The sequence below is a fragment of the Parasteatoda tepidariorum genome, chromosome 2 (assembly GCF_043381705.1).
Source record: "Parasteatoda tepidariorum isolate YZ-2023 chromosome 2, CAS_Ptep_4.0, whole genome shotgun sequence".
Lineage (NCBI taxonomy): Eukaryota > Metazoa > Arthropoda > Arachnida > Araneae > Theridiidae > Parasteatoda > Parasteatoda tepidariorum.
The window spans coordinates 22,470,470-22,491,620 of NC_092205.1; the positions used below are offsets into that span (position 1 = coordinate 22,470,470).

Genomic DNA, 21,151 nt, shown 5'->3' on the forward strand with positions numbered 1-21,151 from the left:
TAAACATTGTACTTCAGAATTAGGATCCAAGAGGTAAGCTAGGAAATGAGCTGGTGTTAACGCTTGTTCATATCGTTTAGTAAAAAAATTTTTGCAGCAATTATTATTAGAATCTTTCAGAGTTTCCTTTAAATTTTTCCAGATGTTGACAACATTTGATAAACTACAATTATCTTTTTGCATTTTATCTAATGCTACAGAAATGGGTTTTAACATTAAAATCAGTGATTGATTAAAATCAGTGATTTTTTTAAAAAAATCATTTGATTTAAATCATGATTTTAATCAATGATTTTAATCATTTGATTAAAATCATTTACACCCTGACTTAAAGAGTTTGACTATGCAGTGAAACTTAAGTTATAAACTGTAGGTTGACCACTTCTGGTGCTTTGTTTAGTGGTTAACTTAGAGCGGTCATTAACTTGAGGGAAGGAGCCATTGTCCGTAATTTGATATGAACTTACTTTTATTAAGAGATCAATGCATAGTTCAATAAATAAATACATTTAAAACTATGAAAATCAATAAAAATTTTTTAATTATTTCATATGAAATGCTTTGATTGATTAACAATTTCTTTTTAAAAATTTTATTTAAATCAATGGTTTTTTTTTTTTTTAGAAAAATTGATTTAGCATACCTTGCTTGATATACAAAATGTTCTTTGATAACTTAAATAATTTCTTTTATCTTTAATTATTGCTAATTCTACATTATTTAAATTTATAGAAACATGCAATAAAAACTTTAGAAACTTTTTTTTATTTTAAACATATGCTTTAAATTTGGTTTTATAAAATGTCTTACCATGATTTTATAAAAAATAATTTTTTTTTTTTTTGATACAGTAATTCACTGATTTTTATAAGTGGCAGGCAGTTACTGTATCTTTAGTTCTTTTTTAGAAACACTTATGTATTCATATTCTTTAGGGAGAAAAATAAAGAAATATTGTGGACAGTGAAAGACAGGAGAACTGTCTCTGATGCTAATTCAAGCTCTTCATTTTCATATGGTATGTATTACTTATGTATTTGTTTATGTTTTTTAGATATAATAATTTCAGCAAAGAAACTTAAATATCTGTAATTTGCAAAAAGGAAAAATTTTTTTGACTGAGATTCTTTTTTAATGCCAGATTATTATCAAATGTAGACAGTAGTGAGACAGCTTTTTGCTTCATGAATTTATGTAAAAAAGATGCTTTTAATTCAAAATGTTTTGAAAATAAGGATAGGAAAAGTGTTATTTTGCTATGAATTTTAAAAGGTCTTTGAAATTAGAAAAGATTTATTTTAAGCTATAAATATATGTAAAATAATAATCTTTTATCAATTTTGACACATTTTACTAATAATCAAAAAAGTTTATACAAAAAAAGAGAAAAAATATTCATTCCTAATTTGTGAAACTAAACTTTTAATATTAAAAATTTTATTTGCCATTGTTATCATATTTTTAAGAAAAAGTAATAGAGAAATAATAAAAAACGCTCTTATGTTGCACCATATTAAAAACTTCAATAGTGAACGGGGGGTTATAAATAAAAGATATTGAAATTGCTAAGCGGAAATAAATGCAAGTGTCAGAAATATCTTCTGGATTTAATCAAAATGTACTTGATATTTATTATTTCTGTTCTTGTTTTATTTTCTTTTAGATATCTGATTGTTTGGTAATGAGTTCAACTCAAATAAACTTTAAATAGACAGTATACCATTTAAATATTATCCTCTGCCTCATTTCCTCCTGTTAAACTCCCTCAGCAGTGTGTTTGAACTTGTACTGTCTTAACTTATTGCCGAGAATGCAAGAGTTGCACACTTTTCTTAAATATCAGAGAAAGCATTCATCTGTGATTGATCAGTATTTTTCAGTAAATTTTTTAGTGTTTTAATGACATGGTGAACAAATGGTGAATGAATTCCATGGCACTAGTTGGCAGGTGACATGAATTATGGTAGCACTCAAAAAATTCATGTTAAATTAATTTTTTTGATTTACATTCTCTGAAACATTTTTTTTTTTAAAAATTCCAATAAAAGAAACCATTAAATGTGGACTCAGAAATAAGTATGATTTTAAGCACCCTTATGACATTTTCCAACACACAAGGTTGACTAGTGCAAGCAGTGCCCCCTCATCTGTGGAAATTTGCGTCATAGAGGAGACAGGTTTTTTCTTGGAAAATTTGTGAGTGTGATGAGTTGTAAAGAGCGAAACCAAATTACAAATAATGAAAATAAAATTATAGTATAGTAAATTTGCACAGTGTTTTCATCAATGAATTCTATCAAAGATTGTAAGAAACTGTCTTGTTTCAGATTTGAAGCAAGTTAGCTAAGCAGCAAATAAAATTACATAATGTAATATAATTGTTCGAAACCAACCTAATAGATAACAGATTAGTTTTTAAGCAGAAGTCTAATAACTGGCACTTGAAAATAAACTTATTTAATTTGCACACTGATCAAAAAGTTGTACCATCTCTTGTTTCATTCAATCCTGTGCAAAAAAATATATAATAATAAAATTAAATAATTGAATATTTTAGTTATAAATTTCTGAATATAGGATCTTTCTGCTTAGTCAAATTCTGAATAGTTGGGCTTTTTTTCTAATGTATCAATAAAGTCTTTGTCAAGGATTTTTTTTCTTTCTTCAAAGTTCTTGTTTTGTTCTTAAATAGTTCTGAGTAGATCGTTGTTTAAAGATTTTTTATAAAAATTACTAACATTGTTTTTTCAGATCGTGTATTTGCTGCTGATGAAAACAATGAAGTTGTCTATGATGATGTTTGTGCTCCAATTGTTAAATCTGTTATAAGTGGCTACAATGGTAATTATAAATTGATAAAATAATATAGCATATATGCATACTGGGCTATGAACCTTGCTATCTAATATCTTTCTAATTTGTTTGCTGAATTTGTTTGTGAATACGCATTAAATAAATTTTTGAGACTTAATTATGTTTTTACTAGCTAAACCATTATCCTTAATTTTAAATTTTTATTTTTAACCAGCATTAAAAAGGAAACCTTTTATGCAAGAACGCAGGTCGGCCAGTTTTTATTAAAGAAACCCATTTTTATTTTTAATAAAAAGCTGACTTTCATTGCCTTTTTTTTATTTTTTCATCTTGTTATTCACAAATAAAAAGGGTACTTTTAAATTCGACTTATTGATTATTATTCAGTAAGAAATTAAGCTTAAAATAGTTATTATATTATGGTGCATCAAATGTCTAAAATTAAAAGCAGCAGTGAGAGTTAAGTGTGTAATAAATATAAAATATAATATTACTTTAAAACAAAAAGTATTTTACTAGTTGGCATAGAATGTTGCAATAAGCAAGAAAAGTTTAAATGTACAGTACCTCCACTTGAAATAAATATTTTGTAAAGCTTACCATTTAAAAAAAAAAAAAGAAAGTAAAGAAAAAAACAGAAAGTACTTTTGTTTACATTCTACTAACAATGGAATTGATGCAGACAAGCATTTACTTTGCCATTCTTTATGAAGCATAAATGTATACTTTTTCCTCAAATAATTTAACAATTTTATATCCACTTGTTTGCTACTTGGTAAATTAATCAAAATTCAATTTTGTGTTTTAGATTTAGAGTTAGTTTTTATGATGGCAATAAATGTACTATATCATCATCAAGTATCATAAAATTTCCAAAATTTCTTTTCTTCTCCCGAATTTTAGTGTTTCTTTTACAGGAACAATATTTGCATATGGTCAGACGTCTTCTGGAAAAACCTATACCTTAATGGGAGATGGAAAATTTGATTATGGTATTGCTTATTATTGTGTAAGCAATTTGTTTGAGCAAATTCAGAATGTAAGTACCTCTTGATAATTTTGTTTCCATAAATATATTTTTTAAAATTTATTTTATTTAAATAGACTGTTCTATGTATTAAATTTTTTTTCGTGCTTTACCATTTATTTTTGGAGTACTTTGATTTTCAATTTAAAGGTTAAACTCTGTTGTATATGTTACCAGCAAAGTAATAGATGGTGTGTGGCTTCCAAGAACAAATTTAGAGCTTATCACTCAGATAATGAGCATGACATTAAACAACAAAGAATAAAATAGGCAAGTTACATTATCAGAATGGATAAAGACTGTACCCAAAAAAGAGTTTTTAATACCAGACTAATTCGCACACAATAGAAGGCATGTCAAATTTGAGAGGGATAGATGGCCCAATAAGACCTTTTGGTCTTAAAAACTGGGAAATGCTAGCAAGAAAAAGGTTGCTATGGAAAAACCTTTTTGAGAATGCCAAGGCCCATCCTGGGCTGTTATGCCATTGATAATGAGGAAAGTACAAAAAAAAAACCAGCCACAGTTTTTCTCAAACCAGTTGGAACCCATCGATTTGAAACTGGGTGGGCTTCAATCTGCCACCAATAATAGTTTTTTAGTCCTTCACAATTACAACTCATTATCCTGATCCATAGAAGTATATCTTTCTATTTCAGGGTGGCTGTTTCATCATTATTAACTATATTTTTGGCTTAATACTACGAAATTAGAGAATTAGATTTAAATGAAAAATAAACAAAAAATCGAATAAAATTTTTTCTTGGGAAATCCTGCGTGCATTTATTTGGGAACTGTTCTGTGAATAACTGTTTGACATAGTAAATAAATTCATATTCAATGCATGAAATGCAAATTAATTTATGAACCAAAAATGTGCAGGTAAAAAATCTCACTGAAGGACAAAACTCCATTCCACTTCTTTAAAAATTGAAGTTAACATAGGTAAACTTAGCTTTAATAAATTACTGTTGCTAGAAAAAAAGAGACATTAGAGATATTTGTACTGCTTCATCAAAATAAATTAATGTGAAACCAACCGATTTTTAGTATTTATACTTATTAGCAAACTTATTAGCTTTTCAAATAAATATGTTTTAAAAAGCTTTTGTTTTATATATTCTTTGAAAAGTAATTTTATTTAAACATTAATCACTTTGTAGATGGAAAATCATGAATTCTTGCTTCGAATATCGCTAATGGAGATATACAACGAGAAAGTGATGGATTTGCTCGTAAAGAAATCTGAAAATCTTGAGATTCAGCAAGATCAGGTAATTATGATGTCTCAATCGGGAACATGCTTCCATGTTTTCTCAAGATTTTTGAACCACTCGTGAACTCTTTTTAACCCAAATAATCTAAATTTCTCCTTTAATCCATTGATATTTCTCATTTGACTTTAAATGCATATGTTTCGACCTAACAAAATTTTGTGTATAACTTTAATTTAGATTGTTTATGTAGGATTTAATGTAATGAAGGTTTAATTGATTCTGGCAATTTTTTAATTAAATTATATATCTATACTCTTTTCTGTTATTTTCCTGTATTTTATCACATAGTATGTTTATTCTTGCTTCAAATTTTTTTAATTTTTTATTTTCAACTTCACTAGCAATTTAAAAGTATTTTATCTTATTTTTGTGCTTGAATAAAGTAGCATTTGAATCACTCGGTTGAATAATCCTTTTTCGATGTGCTTCATTTGCATGGATACTATTCTACTGACCATGTGGTGAGTCAATAATTTTATCAGCTATAATTGGTACTAATCTTCTCCAAAAAAAATATTTCTTTTTTAAAACTTCCTACTATAATGTTTATACAATATTATGACACGCAAAGTTCAATTCTTGCATTTCATTTCATTAGTCAATTTTTGATGCGACAATACAGCTGTTTTTTCGATCGATTTTTTTCATAATTATTGCTGTTGATTTCCATGTTTTTAAAATCCTTATATATTTTTACAAAATAATTAAGAAACCAGAAATTAGAATTGTACATATGAGTAGTTTCATTTTGCGTTATTTCAGTTTTTTATTTTCTTATTTTATTTATAACACTTAGTTCGTGAAAATCCGATCATTAGAACGAAAGTTATTCAGGGTGATATCTTTTTTTTTTTTGCAGACTGTACAATGTATGAATGTGTGTACATACATTGCATGTATACATATGTACATACGTTGTATTAACGTATGTATACAATATAAGTATATCCAATTAATGTGTGTGCATATGTACTATACATTTATGTCTGAACATTGTGTATAATGCTATAAATAAAATGGTTGTAAGTTAACTGAAAACGATTCAAGCAATTTAAATGACAAAATCAAACTATTTTTAAATTTAATTTTCAGCTTTAATTGTTCTATATCATTTTTAAATTGTTAGAATAAAAAATAATTTTCAGATATTTTCATAAAATGTTTGACACCACAAATAAATTTTTTTGTATTATAATGCATAGTTCATCGAAATTTTTAGATGGCAAAAAAACTGTTAATTTCATGTATGGAAACAATATTTAGGAAATTAAAATTAGGTAATCGTTTGCTTTCCAAAAAATATGATTATGTCAAAAAAATATGAGTTTTATATGTCATAGAATAAATTTTAAAACAAACTTTAATAACTTTATGTATATAATTTTTTTTAATAGATGCTCAATGTATGTGCACATTGTAATTACATATATTTAAATGTAAGCATGTAGTTATACATTACATGTATATGTTTTATGTAAATACGCACATTGTGCATATAACCATTTTTTGTACATTCATACATTGCATTTGCATATATATTAACAAAGTATTGTATAAGTATAGTATATGCGTATTGTATTAAGTATATTACAATATAATTTTATATATTGTACGTACAAACAACATTTGTGCATACATTGTATATATATATAAGAATCGCAAATTGTATGTTCATGCGTGCGTACATTCTTTGTATTTACTTGTAATCACAATTACATGTAATCATATATTTTGGTTGCTAGTAATCGTAATTGCCAGTAATCAATATTGCTGTGATTACTTGTAATTGCACTTACTATGCGTGCGTACATTCTTTGTATTTACTTGTAATCAGAATTACATGTAATCATATATTTTGATTACTAGTAATCGTAATTGCCTGTAGTTGATATTGCTGTGATAACTTGTAATCGCAATTACTTGGAATCATGATTACAGTTGTAATCAATATTTTGGTGAATTGTAATCACGATTACAAGTAATTGATTACTGTAATCAAATTTTTTAATCACGATTACAAGTAATTGATTACTGTAATTGTTTGTTGTAATCATGATTACAGTTGTAATCAAAATTATGTTATCTTGTAAACATGATTACAAGTTATTGATTACTGTAATCGAAAAATGTAATTGGTTACATTTTTGCCCTACTCTGCCCTCTACTAATTGCATAATTTTTTTCTAACTTTTATTATGCTTAATTTTTTGTACTATTATTATTATTTTTTTTTTACTTATTACTTTTATTATTGTAACATTACTTTTAAAATTTTCAGTGCTGTAAATTGATTTTAGAAAATACCTTTGTAATATTTTGAGGCAAGATTTTAAAAAAGAATAAAGTGAAGGGCTTTCAATATTTTAAATGCAGCGAAAAACCTTATATTATTCAGATTTGTCATTCCAAAATACTTTAATTCATCTCTTAATGATTTGATTTAAAAACAATTGAAGTAAAAATTTTTAATTATTTCAGATTTGTTAAATATTATGAGTGCTTAGTCAGGGAAGTATTTCTTAGTTTCTGTTGCCGACCCTGTTATTATAGCTATATTTATTGTTACTACTGTTTATTAACGCAACTGAGAATTACTTATTTTATATTGTATAAAAGAGATTGTATCTTTTATTTTTTTTTCATTCTCAATCAACTATTTTTTACTACTTTAGTTTGGATTATATCAAGTGTTATAATACGCAAAAATCTCTTTATATATATTTTTTTTTAAAAATTGCCAGCGTAGTCTCGTCTCTGAATACAGTTTGACAGAGGAAAAACAAAATCATCTGAAAGTTTTAGATAAATGTTTGAAAAAATTCTTATATGACAACTGTATTAATGTAGGTAAAATAATTATTTTATTTCAAATTTGAATTTTTTTTTATTTGCACTATTTAATACAGTTTTAAAAAAAAAAAGGCATTCAAAGTATAATGATTTTCGCTGTCTTGTGAATGATTTTGATTACTAGTAAAAGTCACATAAAGATTATCATTTATTTTGTAGCCACGGAAGTTTGTATTTGAGGATAAAAAAGTTAATTGCTCCACTTAAAATGCTTTTCTTAACATCTAATATACACATACTCACATTTAAATAATTTAAACACATTTAAAATAATTGTGTTATGTGTTAAAAAAAAACGTTTCTTCCCCTTATTTTATCCTTTTATTTTGCATAATACTTATTGTTTATTTATACTTATTTTTTAACATGTCTGTTTTTTAATATTGTATGTATTGTATACAATGTTCATAATTTTTAGTATGGAACTTGTAAAGTTCTAAACCTGACAGAATTGGAAGTTCAAGAACCTGAGCAAGTTGTGGAGTTATTAAGAATTAATCTAAGTAAGTGAAATATTATTTCGTTATATAGTACGGGACCATAAATCCAAATTAAACAAAAATCTGTTAATTTTTAATTGCAAAATACTAATGTAATGCCCTCCAAACTCTTTATCTTAGGGAATGGGTAAAAGTTGTAAGGAATATAAAAAGTTGTATTTCAAAAATCTATCAAGATTTATCATAAGGGCCAATAGAATAAACCTTTTTAAAAGTTGTGTTGTAGTGCTGATACCGATAAGACAGAATTATACTCATGGAAGACACACACAATGAATTTATTAAGAGATTGGATAGTTATAATTAAATTGAAATAGAGCAAAAAAAAATTTGTTAACCAGTTAATCACGGAAAAGCTCCCTTGTGAATGCATGCTGGGCGTCCCCTGATGAAGTGCTATATTGCATTCATGTTTCCATTGTTCTATTTCAGTTTACTTTTTTATTTCAATTTAATTATGATTATCTATTTATTTTATGAATTTATTTGAAGACAAATTTTGCACCGATTTTGATTTAGCACTTTCTCAGATTTATTTCTTTTTGCATCTACAACTGATTTTTTTTTATCAGATTTTCCTTTAAGAAATACTATTGAAATTATATAAAAACACATTGACTCAGGTATAAGATTAAAAGTTACTTTTTTATGAAGACCAGAGATGGTAAACAAGGAGTCAATGCAGTTTAGGAGTATTGATGCAGTTTTAATAAATATAAATTATAACTATAACATAAATATAAACTATAACATCAAACTATATTAAATTCTACAATCTTGCCCCCTGGTGGTAAATCAGGCCAGCACTGACATCCGATTCTTTATATAATTCACGGAATTCCTCGGTTTTCAGGATTGTTGACATTTACCCCTTACCAGCTTCTTTAAATATATTTTAATGCAGTAATTATGTTGCAAATTCCGATTTTGTGACAGGAGAATTATTTAATCAATGAGATCTGTTAGCCCTCAATTAGATCAAATTAATTTTCAATACATTACAACATGGAAATCTCAAATTGCACATTTCAGTAATCATCGATCTTTCTTTCTCTTTTTTTGTAGTTAATACAATTGAATTTCTCATGGTTTTTAAAGTGCCAATATCATTACGACACACAAAATTTTAATCCCGCAATAAAATGACTTTTTGATGTGCTTAATTTGCGTGGGTACCATCGTAAGTCCATATGGTGATTCAATCATCTTATCGGCTATTTATGCTATGCATTTTCTCAAAAAAAACAACTTCTTTTTAAAGCTCCTTACTAAATTAAGTACTAAACAAACTACACATTCAGATAATTTCTTCCAGCAATTACATGTCTTCAATGATTTTACATGATTATGGAAGAAATTTTTTTTAGATATCCTTGTTTTTTTTTTTATTATTATTATACTCAGATTTGCTTGTGCTAGAAATTTAAAAAAGGTATCACTTATGTTTTTGTTTTTCTAATAAATTAATATTAATGAATCTTATATAATTTTTTAGAAAAACGAAAAACTGGGGAAACTTTGCTGAATCAAAGAAGTTCTCGATCTCACCTAATATTCAGAATGGTATGCTTTCATTATTATATTACTGACTCTTACGTAATTGAAAACCATTTTTTGTAAAAATCATTTCTAAGTTATTTTATATAAATTTCCAACTTTTTCCGTCTTTTGTAAGTTTTTATTTGTGTTTCTATATTATGTTTATTTTTTAAAAACTTTTTTGTTCTTAATTTTTTTTTATTATTATTATTACAACCTAAAATTGAATTGGATACGAGACTGAATGTTTACAAAATTATGATATGAACTGCTTATTATGATATTTGTACTAACTATATTCACAAACAATTATTCCAGATCTTAGTAGATAAGATTTTTTGGTTGAAAATATTTTATTCTAGAAAAGAAAGTCGTCATTATTTATTAAAAAGAAAAGGTATCATCAAATTTTGAACTGAAATATAAATTAGACTAAAGCTTGTTTCCTATATTGTATATTCAAGGTGACGTGAAATAACTTGAACACAGTTCAAAACCAAATATTTTTATCGGTCAATAAAATTTTTTAGTTAAGTATTGAACTAAACACACATCGAAACAAATATGAAAGTTGGTGATGTTATTCATCATGTTGCTCTAGCACACAGAATTCAAGACCCTCAAGATTGTTGCAAGTCACATTTTCTTCTTTGCTTCACAAAAATTGCCACCTTACTTAATAGGCTTGAAATCCTATTGAATTTTTGCTTTTAGTCCATCAAGGGTTTGTGCTAAACCTCTTAAGAATTTGACATTTATTAAAATTTTCTTGTTAAGAATGGGATGAAATATCAGTTTGTAAGTTGTGACTTGAAGCGGAAAATTTTTCTAAAACAAGTTTATCTGCATCTTGCAGGTCATAATATTATTACATTTATTTTATTGCCTGCATTGAACAATCAGCCTTATTTTGAGTTTACGACTGCTCATAGACGCACTGGAGACTTGTATCAAGTTATTTCATGTCACACTGATACAGGATACTACAAAAATATAAAATTTTCTTTATTTTTTATAGAAATTTCAGCTCTCCATTTGAATCTGTAATTTTCAAATTATGCACAACTTAGAAAGATAGCATGCTTCTTACTGTAAAATGGTGCATGAAGCAGGGATTAATATTTTGGACATTCCAATTCATTTTTTTATATTAAAAGCATTTTTGTTTTTACAAAAGTACGCACTTTTACAAAAAATTTAACTGTACTAATATTTTGTTACCTAATAAAAATTTTCAATAAAAAAAATACATTAAGAAGAAAATTTTAGATTAGCTTCTCCTTAATCCAATTTAATACAGTTGTTTCTTGAACAAAATTCGCTAACACAAATTTTCCTATATCAAGAAATATTCTAAATTCCTCGTGTGTGTCTGATGTTTGAAAAAAACCTCCTGCTGAACACAATTCATGAAATATTTTTTACACCCAAAATTTTTATTATCTTAAAGATATAGATTCATATGATGTGTGCACTGATGAGAATAACCAACCTTAACATTTGAAAAATAACTTCATAATTAAATGAATTCAAAAGAAATTTATTCTTATGAGAATAGAGTTACAGTGGATAATAATCCTGTTTTGTGTAATTATTGGGAAGTATCAGAAATATTAAATGAGATCATGAAATCGTATCGATTCCACTGGATTTCAGAAACTAGGGATCCATAGGCTTCCATATTTATGGGTTCCTTTTTCAACCAAAAGTGAATCCCTATTTAAAATATGAATCTTTATCCATTTACTAAAATTCAGATTCATACTTTCTGTGTATTGATAAACAAAAGGAAGAAGTTCAAAATAAGAATTGTTATATTTGAACAATCAAGGCATTTGATACTCAAAATTTCTGTAATTCTCGCCTTCATCTTTTAATACTGAACTAATATATATCTTTAAAGTTTAGTTACAATTATATTTACATAAACATGCCTAATTTTTTTCCATGCTGGAGAATTAGGTATTGCAAGGGACTCGTCATAACTTATTTCCCACATCTTATCTACGATTTTTAGCATATTTTTGTTTTTTTTTTATTTTTATTTCCAATGCAGCAGGCGATATAGACATTATCCTGACGCCGTACAGAGATCAAAAGAAAAGAAAAATACAAATACAGAAAGATATGAAATATGCAAATTAGAAAAACAAAAGCAAAACATCAAGCACAAAAATTAAATCAAGAACTTAAATTGTACAAATGTTCTCTGGCCTCCCAGTATCGGGAGTAGATGCAGTTCTTTGTGAGAACTGAACAGTTGAACATGGAAATACAAAAACAAAAGCAAAACACCAAACACAACAATTAAATCAAGAACTTAAATTGAACAAAAGTTCTCTGGCCTCTCAGTATCAGGAGTAGATGCAGTTCTTTGTGAGAACTGAACAGTTGAGAAGATGTTCAGCATTCATCGTCGCACCACTGCGACAGAGGGGGCAGGTAGGATTATCCACTATTTTGGGTAAGCCCACCTGCGTTCCACTGCAAAACATGCAACGAATCCTGTCTGCACTTCATATTAAAATAAAATCATCCAGATACACGAAAATCAATCAGAAGATCAAAAACAAAGAGATCTCGGCTGCAGAGTTGTTACTCACTTAGCACCTCCCAGGAGGCATGTGTAGCTTTAGGGATGCTACCGACGCGAGTAACTTTGCCTCCCATTTTGGGTGTGTGGTAGCACATATCTGGGATCACTGTCATTAACATTTGTATCATGGAAAGATGATGAATTAAAAGAAGAATTCAGTGAAATGTAAAATCAAATGAAAAAAAGATATTGATATTGTTTACGAGTAACTTTGCCTCCCATTTTGCGTGTGTGGTAGCACATATCTGGACTCACTGTCATTAACNAGAAAGAAACAACTAATTTTTTTTAATTAAATAAAGAATTAAGTAATGTTTTGTCGCTTTTTTAATAGTTTAACATTAGCACTTGAGATTTTTTTTTAATTAAAATTCTTTCAATATTTGTTTGTTTTATAATTTGTTAGATAGTCAGTATCATTTTTAAAAAAAATAAATCTTTAGTCGATTTTATTTTCGAAGAAAATAATAATAAAGTATTTCTTAAGTACAAAATTTGACTATTAGTTAATACTACCTTTTATTATTTTAAATAATTAAATAAAAAAGGGTCTAATGATGTCTCAAAAGCATGGTTTTTTTCCAACAAATAATTTTAAAAAATTTATTTTTTTTCTGAAGTGAACATTTCTTTGGTTTGTTTTCCTCTTTCGTTTTTTTTCTTTTAATTTTCATTGCATGCATGTAAAATATTTTATTACAGTATTATTATTTTTCAAACAATAAGTCTTAAATTATTTTTAATTCAAGAAAAATGAAATAAAGCTTGGGGTCATAGTAGAATATGTTTAGAATTAATATTTTCTTTAGTAATAGATTTATTCCTTTTTTGATTGATTGAAAGATTTCCCATAGGTAATTTTTGAGCATATGGTAAATCGCGATTCATCACTTTAACGCGATGTCTAACTGACGTATCACAATTTAAAATTTCTGACATCACCCAGTCCTAGTCATAGTATTTTTCAATTAAGCTATAATTTTAGTTAATTGGCTACTATTTTTGATAGATTTTTGTTCCTGTTCAGGCAACTATTTTCATTGTTTTAGGCAACTATTTTCATGCTTGAGGCTACTAAAAGCGACTATTTTTGTTCATTTTTTACTGTGGTAACCCTGTAAAGATATAGATTCATATGATGCATGCACTGATGAGAATAACCAACCTTAACCTTAACAAAATAACTTCATAATTAAATGAATCCAAAAGAAATTTATTCTTATGAGAATAGAGTTACAGTGGATAATAACCCTGTTTTGTATAATTATTGGGAAGAATCAGAAATATTAAATGAGGTCATGAAATCACATCGATTCCACTGGATTTCAGAAACTTGGGATCCATAGGCTTCCATATTTATGGGTTCCATTTTCAACCAAAAGTAAATCCCTATTTAAAATATGAATCTTTATCCATTTACTAAAATTCAGATTCATCCTTTCTGTGTATTAATAAACAAAAGGAAGAAGTTCGAAATAAGATATGTTATATTTGAACAATCAAGGCTTTTGATACTCAAAATTTCGGTAATTCTCACCTTCATCTTTTAATACTGAAATATAATATATATTTTTAAAGTTTAGTTACAATTATATCTACATAAACATGCTTAATTTTTTTCCACCCTGGAGAATTACGTATTGCAAGGGACTCGTCATAACTTATTTCCCAAATCTTATCTACAATTTTTAGCATATTTTTGGTGTGTGGTAGCACATATCTGGACTCACTGTCATTAACATTTGTATCATGGAAAGATGATGATTTAATAGAAGAATTCAGTACTTTTATTGGATTTATTTTTAGATCATTGAAAGTCGTTTACAAGTATTAGTTTTTCAAAGTATTAGTTTGACTAAAGTCCAGTTATTAATTTAACTAAATTTTAAAGGCTAATAAATTAAAGGAATTGATTTTCGATGCCCAGAAATTTTTGTTGACTCCTTTTGAGTTAGTGATATTGAGGTTTGATTGTGTTTGCTATTTAGAATGTATAATTTTTTAACCTATATCAAATTCTTTAATCTGAATCAATTTCTTGTATAATAATTCTTTTCAACCTAAATTTCTATATCTCAATCATAAAATACTTTTTATTTTTTTTATTTTTAGATCATTGAAAGTCGTTTACGTGGTGATGAAAATGCATCTGTTAAAGTTTCCCATTTTGTAAGTGCTTCCCTTTTCCTTCTTTCTTATTGAGTTGCATGAAAAATAGTTTTCTGGTGGAAAAAAAAATCCTGTCATAATATTGTTACTTTTTATTTATATAAATAACCACTTTTTATATTTACTGAAAGAATTTGTAAACATATAAAAGCAAAACTTTTTAAGGTTTTACATTTGATTTATAAAAATGATCTATTTTATGAGATGAAAACTTGCCTGTTCCAATTTTTACAGAATCTTGTAGATCTGGCAGGATCTGAGAAAGCAAGTGATAACAGTGGAGCAAGATTCAAAGAAGGTGTTAATATAAATAAGTCTTTAATGACTCTCTCAAAAATTATTTCTGAGTTGAGTGCAGAAAAAGAAAGGTACGTTAACTTGTATTGTTAATTATATAGTCTTTTTCCAGTAATTGATAAATCAGATTTTTATATAGAATAAGATGGTTTTGTAAACAAGGTTCCTGTGCTCCGAGAAGGCCTAGGATATTTAAAAATGTCAAAAATTCTATCAAAATTTCCATTTAGTCCCAGAATTTTGCTTTCATACGCTTTTCTATGTAGAACTTATTAACGTGCATGGAGATGAGGGAACAATTTTCCCAACTTCATGACGATGCTAATACTTGCTGTGGTGTATGAGTCGAAAAAGGTGATATGAAAGAGAAGGCTAATTTTCTTCTGTTTCTGAATTGACACCAGTTTAACTTGTATTTTCTCCAGAATTTCTCGAAAATAAACATTCTTTGTTTTTGTTTTTTCAGGCAAATTTTTCTTAACTTTTCGTTATTTTACCTTTATTAATTAGGTTTTGGTAATCCAGTATTTTATCATTTTTGTTTAATTTCCTATGAAATTTTTTTTTCTCTTAGACTAATTGGATTTTATTCTCTGTAACAAAAGTTGCTCATGATGATTCACGAGATGACAATTGATAAAACACGCATACCGATTTGAATTCAATTTGCTTTCGATTCCTATTCGCCAAATTAACTATTTGTTATGCCTTGTGTTTTTTTTAAAATTTTATTATTAGTTATTCATATTGACCTGATTTAGGAATTGTGCATCTCTTTTTACGTAACTCTAACTCCCACATCATATTTCAAATCAATTTGTTTACCAGATTTGTATTCATATGATTTAAAACTCACATATTGCAATTTTTATTCACTTGATTTAAAAATCCCACATCATTTTTATTCACATGATTTAAAAATCACACTGCACTATCCATGTTTGTACAAATGGAAAAAAAATGAACATCGAAAATTGAAACATCATGATCCGCATTTTTGAAAATTGCACATCTTTCTTCAAATTTGATTAACAAACAAAATTTTTGGATTTGTATTTTCTCATATTTAAGAGTAATATGTGGTGATTTGTATACACATGATTTAAAAATCACACATCTCGATCCATATTTGTGGGATTGTATTTATCTACAATTATTTTTCATATTTGTATACATGTTATTGTAAACATGTGTGATGGAGATGAAACTACGTATGAAAATTTTATGCTTCCTTTTTAGCTTAAGTACTTGGTAAATCTTAATGTCACAGCTTTGCTTTTACACAAACTCAAATTAAATATCAAAGCTATTGTACTTCTTGTCAGAAACATTTGTTTTGTTGATGGATTATGCAGTTAAACAAATCTGATTGTGCAAAAAACTTTTTTTTTTTGAACAGTTATGGTGGGTAATTCTGCAGTTATATCAAAAATTACTGATAATACAAAGAGAAGTTGTAAAGATTTGCTTTTTGTTCTGCACTAGTTTAATTTCCTGTTCGCTTGGATCTTGTCATGACCTTTAACCACAGGGTTAAATATTTCACTAAATTGATCTATGTATCAAAGCAAGCAGAGATTCAAACATAGTCAATTATGTGTTGCACTTTCAAGATGTTGCTATCAGGAGGGCATAAAAGTACAAATTAATGGCACACAAAATGATGAGTGAATTTGAGAAGATTTTTATAGAGAGGTTTTATAAAGATTCAGTTATGATTTTTTAATTTTATAGTCATTTTTCCCCTGACATTTTTTATTACTATTCAGTCAAAAATATTTATTAATAGTAAATAGATTTTTTGGTTGCTTGCATTTCACGTCTTATTCATTAATTAAAAATTTTTATTTTATAATTGTTTGCATCTTTCTTTTTTTTTTATTAGTATTCAATATGAAAAAGTAATTTATTAATCTCAATATTAATTTGTAAAATTTAAATTTATTCTGCTTTATAAGTTTCTATTTTAGAATTTGCTTTTTGTCTAGTTGAAACTGAATTGTTTTATTAGAAAGCACTTATAAATGTTTGCTTTTTTAATATTTCTCAGTATTTACTCGGTAATGTTCTTATTAGTTGGTCAACTTTTTTTTAAAAAAAATTTAAGATTTGTTTGTAACACGCCATCGTCTTCGTCGCTGTGAATAAAACCGGATAAAACCATCAATTGTCAAAAACTTGCCAACCCTGTCTAGTTATGATATTTTTCAATTTTTCGAGTGCCTGAAAAATGCTTAAAAGGTGCTTATTTTTTGTTAAAAAATTTGGTTGCGCACCCTTTTATTAAATGGAAAAATATCAAATGTTCTCAAACAAGTAACACTTCATGTTTGTTTAACGCTGCCTTTCACCACTAAAATACCATCTGAACCATCTGGGAGTGGTGTTTTTGTCAACAGCAATGATAGTGAAGTCAGGATCAATATCCAAAACCCTGACAATTGCTCAGTCTTTAGATCTGAGATCATGGCTATTGGAACTGCCTTTAATTATGCCCAGACAACTGATAATAATAGCATTTGGATATTGACCTACAGTAGGAGTGCCAGGGTTGGCAGGTTTTTGACATGTGACAGTTATTGACAGTTTAAACCATGGTTTAAACCGTCACGTCAAAAACCTCACTGTCAAAAATGTCGAAAATGTCAAAAACCTATATTCATATGTGAAATTTAATTAATACATAAAATTTATATATTTTTTAAAGGATAGTGTTTCTAAATATGTTCTAGAAAAAATTAAATTTAAAATTTTGAAGAAACACTTATATTTTGAATAGTAACCAAAATCTTGTACTTTTGAAAACTCACATCTTTTGTAATATTATGTATTCATTTTCATGTGTTATTGAAAATCTGCAGTGATATTATTAAGAAATTTATTTATAACCAAATTTAGTGTATAGTATAGATTATACTAAAAATTAGACATTTTTAAAGATAAACATTAGCAGTTTTGTACATTAGACATCTTCTTTTAAAGAAAAATCTTTTTAATATTCTTTTAAATCTTCTTAATAATCTTTTTAACATAAGACAATACAAATTTAAGTGCTTTCTGTTAAATACACAGAGTAGTTAGTGTCGATTTACAGTATATTCAGCCTATTCATTTACTATGCTGAAAATTTAGTTTATCCAAATACTTGTGAATTTCATTTTGCTGAATACTATATAGTTTTGTTGAATATCTAAATATTCAGCTGTTGAATAATTACTTCTTGCTTTCAAGATATGCATTATTTGTATTCTTAATACAAGTGGAGAAAAAAAAATTAAGAGATAAAAATTGTTTTAAAATGATAAGTGTAATAATTATAAATAAATATAATAAACAATATGAATTATATTTATCATTATTCATAAATATAACTACTTTTAAATTCAAATTAACATACTGGATAATAAAGATATTCGGTATAACATTAAAAAAAAATTTTTATACACTTGTATCTTATATCAAGTTTGTATTTATACAACATAACTTGTAAGTTCCTTATAAATATTAGTTATATGTTCCTTATATGTCAAAAATGCATAGTAATAAACTTTTAATTTTCTTAAGTATCAAAAAAAAAAAAAAAATTTTTAAATATAAATATTTAAACAATTTTTGTGCAAAATTTTTCTGCACATGCATTTGAATATAAATTTCTGAGATTTTAAATCTGTTATTTTACCTTAATTTTAATTAAAAAATATTTTAAAACCTGCTGATTACCTATAGTATAATTAAATTTCAATCTAATGCATGGCAACTGTTGGTAGTTTTGAAGTTTATATATTTTCTTGGCAAACTTCAGTTTTTGACATTTTTGACGGGTTTTTGACGGTTTAAACCAGTATTAAACCCTTGTCATGTCAAAAATCACTTTTTGACGTCAAAAACCCAACCCTGAGGAGTGCTATTCAGTATTTCAAGAACTGGCCGGAAATATTTGATTTTCCTGGCCAGCTTCTATCTGACATAGGCCTGAAGACAACAACAAGCCTCCAATGGATCCCATCGCATGTTGGGGTACATGGCAATGAGACAGCCGATGTGCTTTGCAAGAATGGCAGTGATCTTCCTATGGACTGTTTGAACTGTCTTACTCCTACTGAGATCCACTCCCTGGGAAAACATTGTTTGCTTCCAGTGTGGTGCCGTACTCCATCCCATCAGTGATATGCTGCCACCGCCCTGGCCTATCATTAACATGCTGCGGCTCTCAGCCTTTCCAATCGGTTATGGCCAGATTTCGTAGTGGCCATCTTAAGTGTTTAAGGTTTCAAAATGAGGAGAAGACTTTCCAACCTTGTTCCTGCTCACAACCTGCTAGTCCTGATCACCTTCTTTTTTGCCTTGGCGCTTCTTTTAAGCAGCTGCTGGTTGATCGGGACTTTCTGCAGATATATGGGGAAGTGACGCGACGGGGCCTTCTAGACCTGGTCTAGGCTTTCCTTCTTTAGGGGGATGTGTAACAACAACTAAAATACCAATTGTCAGGTTCAAAATATGTTGGGGGTGGGTCTATTTCTAGAAATTCTGTGTAAATCCATTCTGGGGGATTTAAAATCCTGCTGTTTTGGAGATTTGTCTAAGTTGCGTCCTGGTATATTTCCACGATTTTGTAAGTAAATGTTAAGTCTGTGAAAAAATAAGGATGGTAGTTCCATGCGAAGCACAACATTTTACAAGATAAAACTTTCTATCCAGCTCAAAATATTCATTCGGCAATGGCAAGTAATGAAGTGTTCTGTGCCCTAAGCAATGAATTCATTGTAACATTTCTCAATTTTTTTTCTCATTATTTATGTGAGAAGCTTGTTTTTTAGACAGATCAAAATTATGCTCTAAAGATCAATAAAAAGGTAACAGAAAAGAGGGGCCAAATAGGAACACCTTTATTCAAATTACTATCTTCCTTTTATTAGGCTTTATTTAATAGAAGAATATAAATTTTTATTAGTTTATTTTTAGTATATTTTAATTCCATAATTTCCTGCTATTGATGTCAGTTTTCTTTACAATTCTGATGATAATTAAGGGTTACATACTACAAATTTTAAACGTGTCTACTGAATTGCCGGAAGTTTTGTTTTTAAAAATTTAAGTATTTGATTCCCAAAGTTTTTATTTGTGAACATTTTTTTCCGAGTTTGTGAAAACATATTTATGGATGTCCCTTATTTTTGTAGTTTTTTTACATTTGATGTTTTTTGTTAATGTGTTTTAAATCATATTTATATTCCCATTGTAACATTTAATTGTGGCTTTCTACAGAGACTATTTAAATTATCAATATTGTTGCTATAAAACATATTTTATTTCTTTCATTTCAGCCAATTTATTGCTTTTCGTAACTCAAAACTTACAAGGATTCTCCAAAATTCTTTGGGTGGCAATGCTTTAACTGCAATCATCTGCACTATTACTCCAGCTTCAAATGAAGAGACACTCTCAACATTAAAAGTATGTATTTATTTAAAAATATCATATACTAGATATCATATAAAGTATCGTATTAAAAGTACTACTTATCAGTGCTGTAAATTAATAGCTTGCAAATCTAATCAAGTCATTGTATTTTTAATAAAATTAAAACCAGTCCTATAATCAGGATCGTCACTGATAATTGAAATACAACCATTACTTTTTTTACAAAAAAAGGGCAACTAAACAGTGACTATTTTAAGAAAGCAGGTGACAATTTTAAAAAAATAATACCAAACCGGTGGATCACATTAAATCTAATTCATATAGTATTCTCAGAATTTAATTAAAAATGTCGAAATGGCCAAAAACACAATAAAATTATATCAAAATTTAATTACAAATGTTTTATTTAATACTTTTATTTCTAAAAAATATTTTACTTATATCTTTGAATCTCCTACCTACAATAATTTATAAATAATTTAGTCTTTTTTTTTTTCTAAGAAAAAAATATAGTCTCACAGTGGACTTATAGTAAGACACTGTTCCCAGTAAATCACCAAAATCAAGCATTACTGGTGGCGTTCAGTAAGTGTGTGTGTGACCACTTTGATCAGTCCACAAAGGGTGAGTGGTATCAGCTCTCGTTAAACTGTTCTACCAT

The 21,151-nt window shown here is 27.4% G+C and overlaps 1 protein-coding gene across 1 annotated transcript in view; it reads left to right on the forward strand.

Moving 5' to 3' along the window:
- LOC107436849 (centromere-associated protein E) overlaps window positions 1–21,151 on the forward strand; it is a 50,222-nt gene that overhangs the window by 2,683 nt on the left and 26,388 nt on the right. The window contains exons 3-11 of the mRNA XM_071177283.1: window positions 936–1,018; window positions 2,752–2,841; window positions 3,732–3,853; window positions 5,005–5,115; window positions 8,387–8,471; window positions 9,964–10,031; window positions 14,716–14,772; window positions 15,007–15,140; window positions 20,394–20,523. Coding sequence (XP_071033384.1) covers window positions 936–1,018; window positions 2,752–2,841; window positions 3,732–3,853; window positions 5,005–5,115; window positions 8,387–8,471; window positions 9,964–10,031; window positions 14,716–14,772; window positions 15,007–15,140; window positions 20,394–20,523 — 880 coding nt within the window. The remainder of the gene's footprint in view (window positions 1–935; window positions 1,019–2,751; window positions 2,842–3,731; window positions 3,854–5,004; window positions 5,116–8,386; window positions 8,472–9,963; window positions 10,032–14,715; window positions 14,773–15,006; window positions 15,141–20,393; window positions 20,524–21,151) is intronic.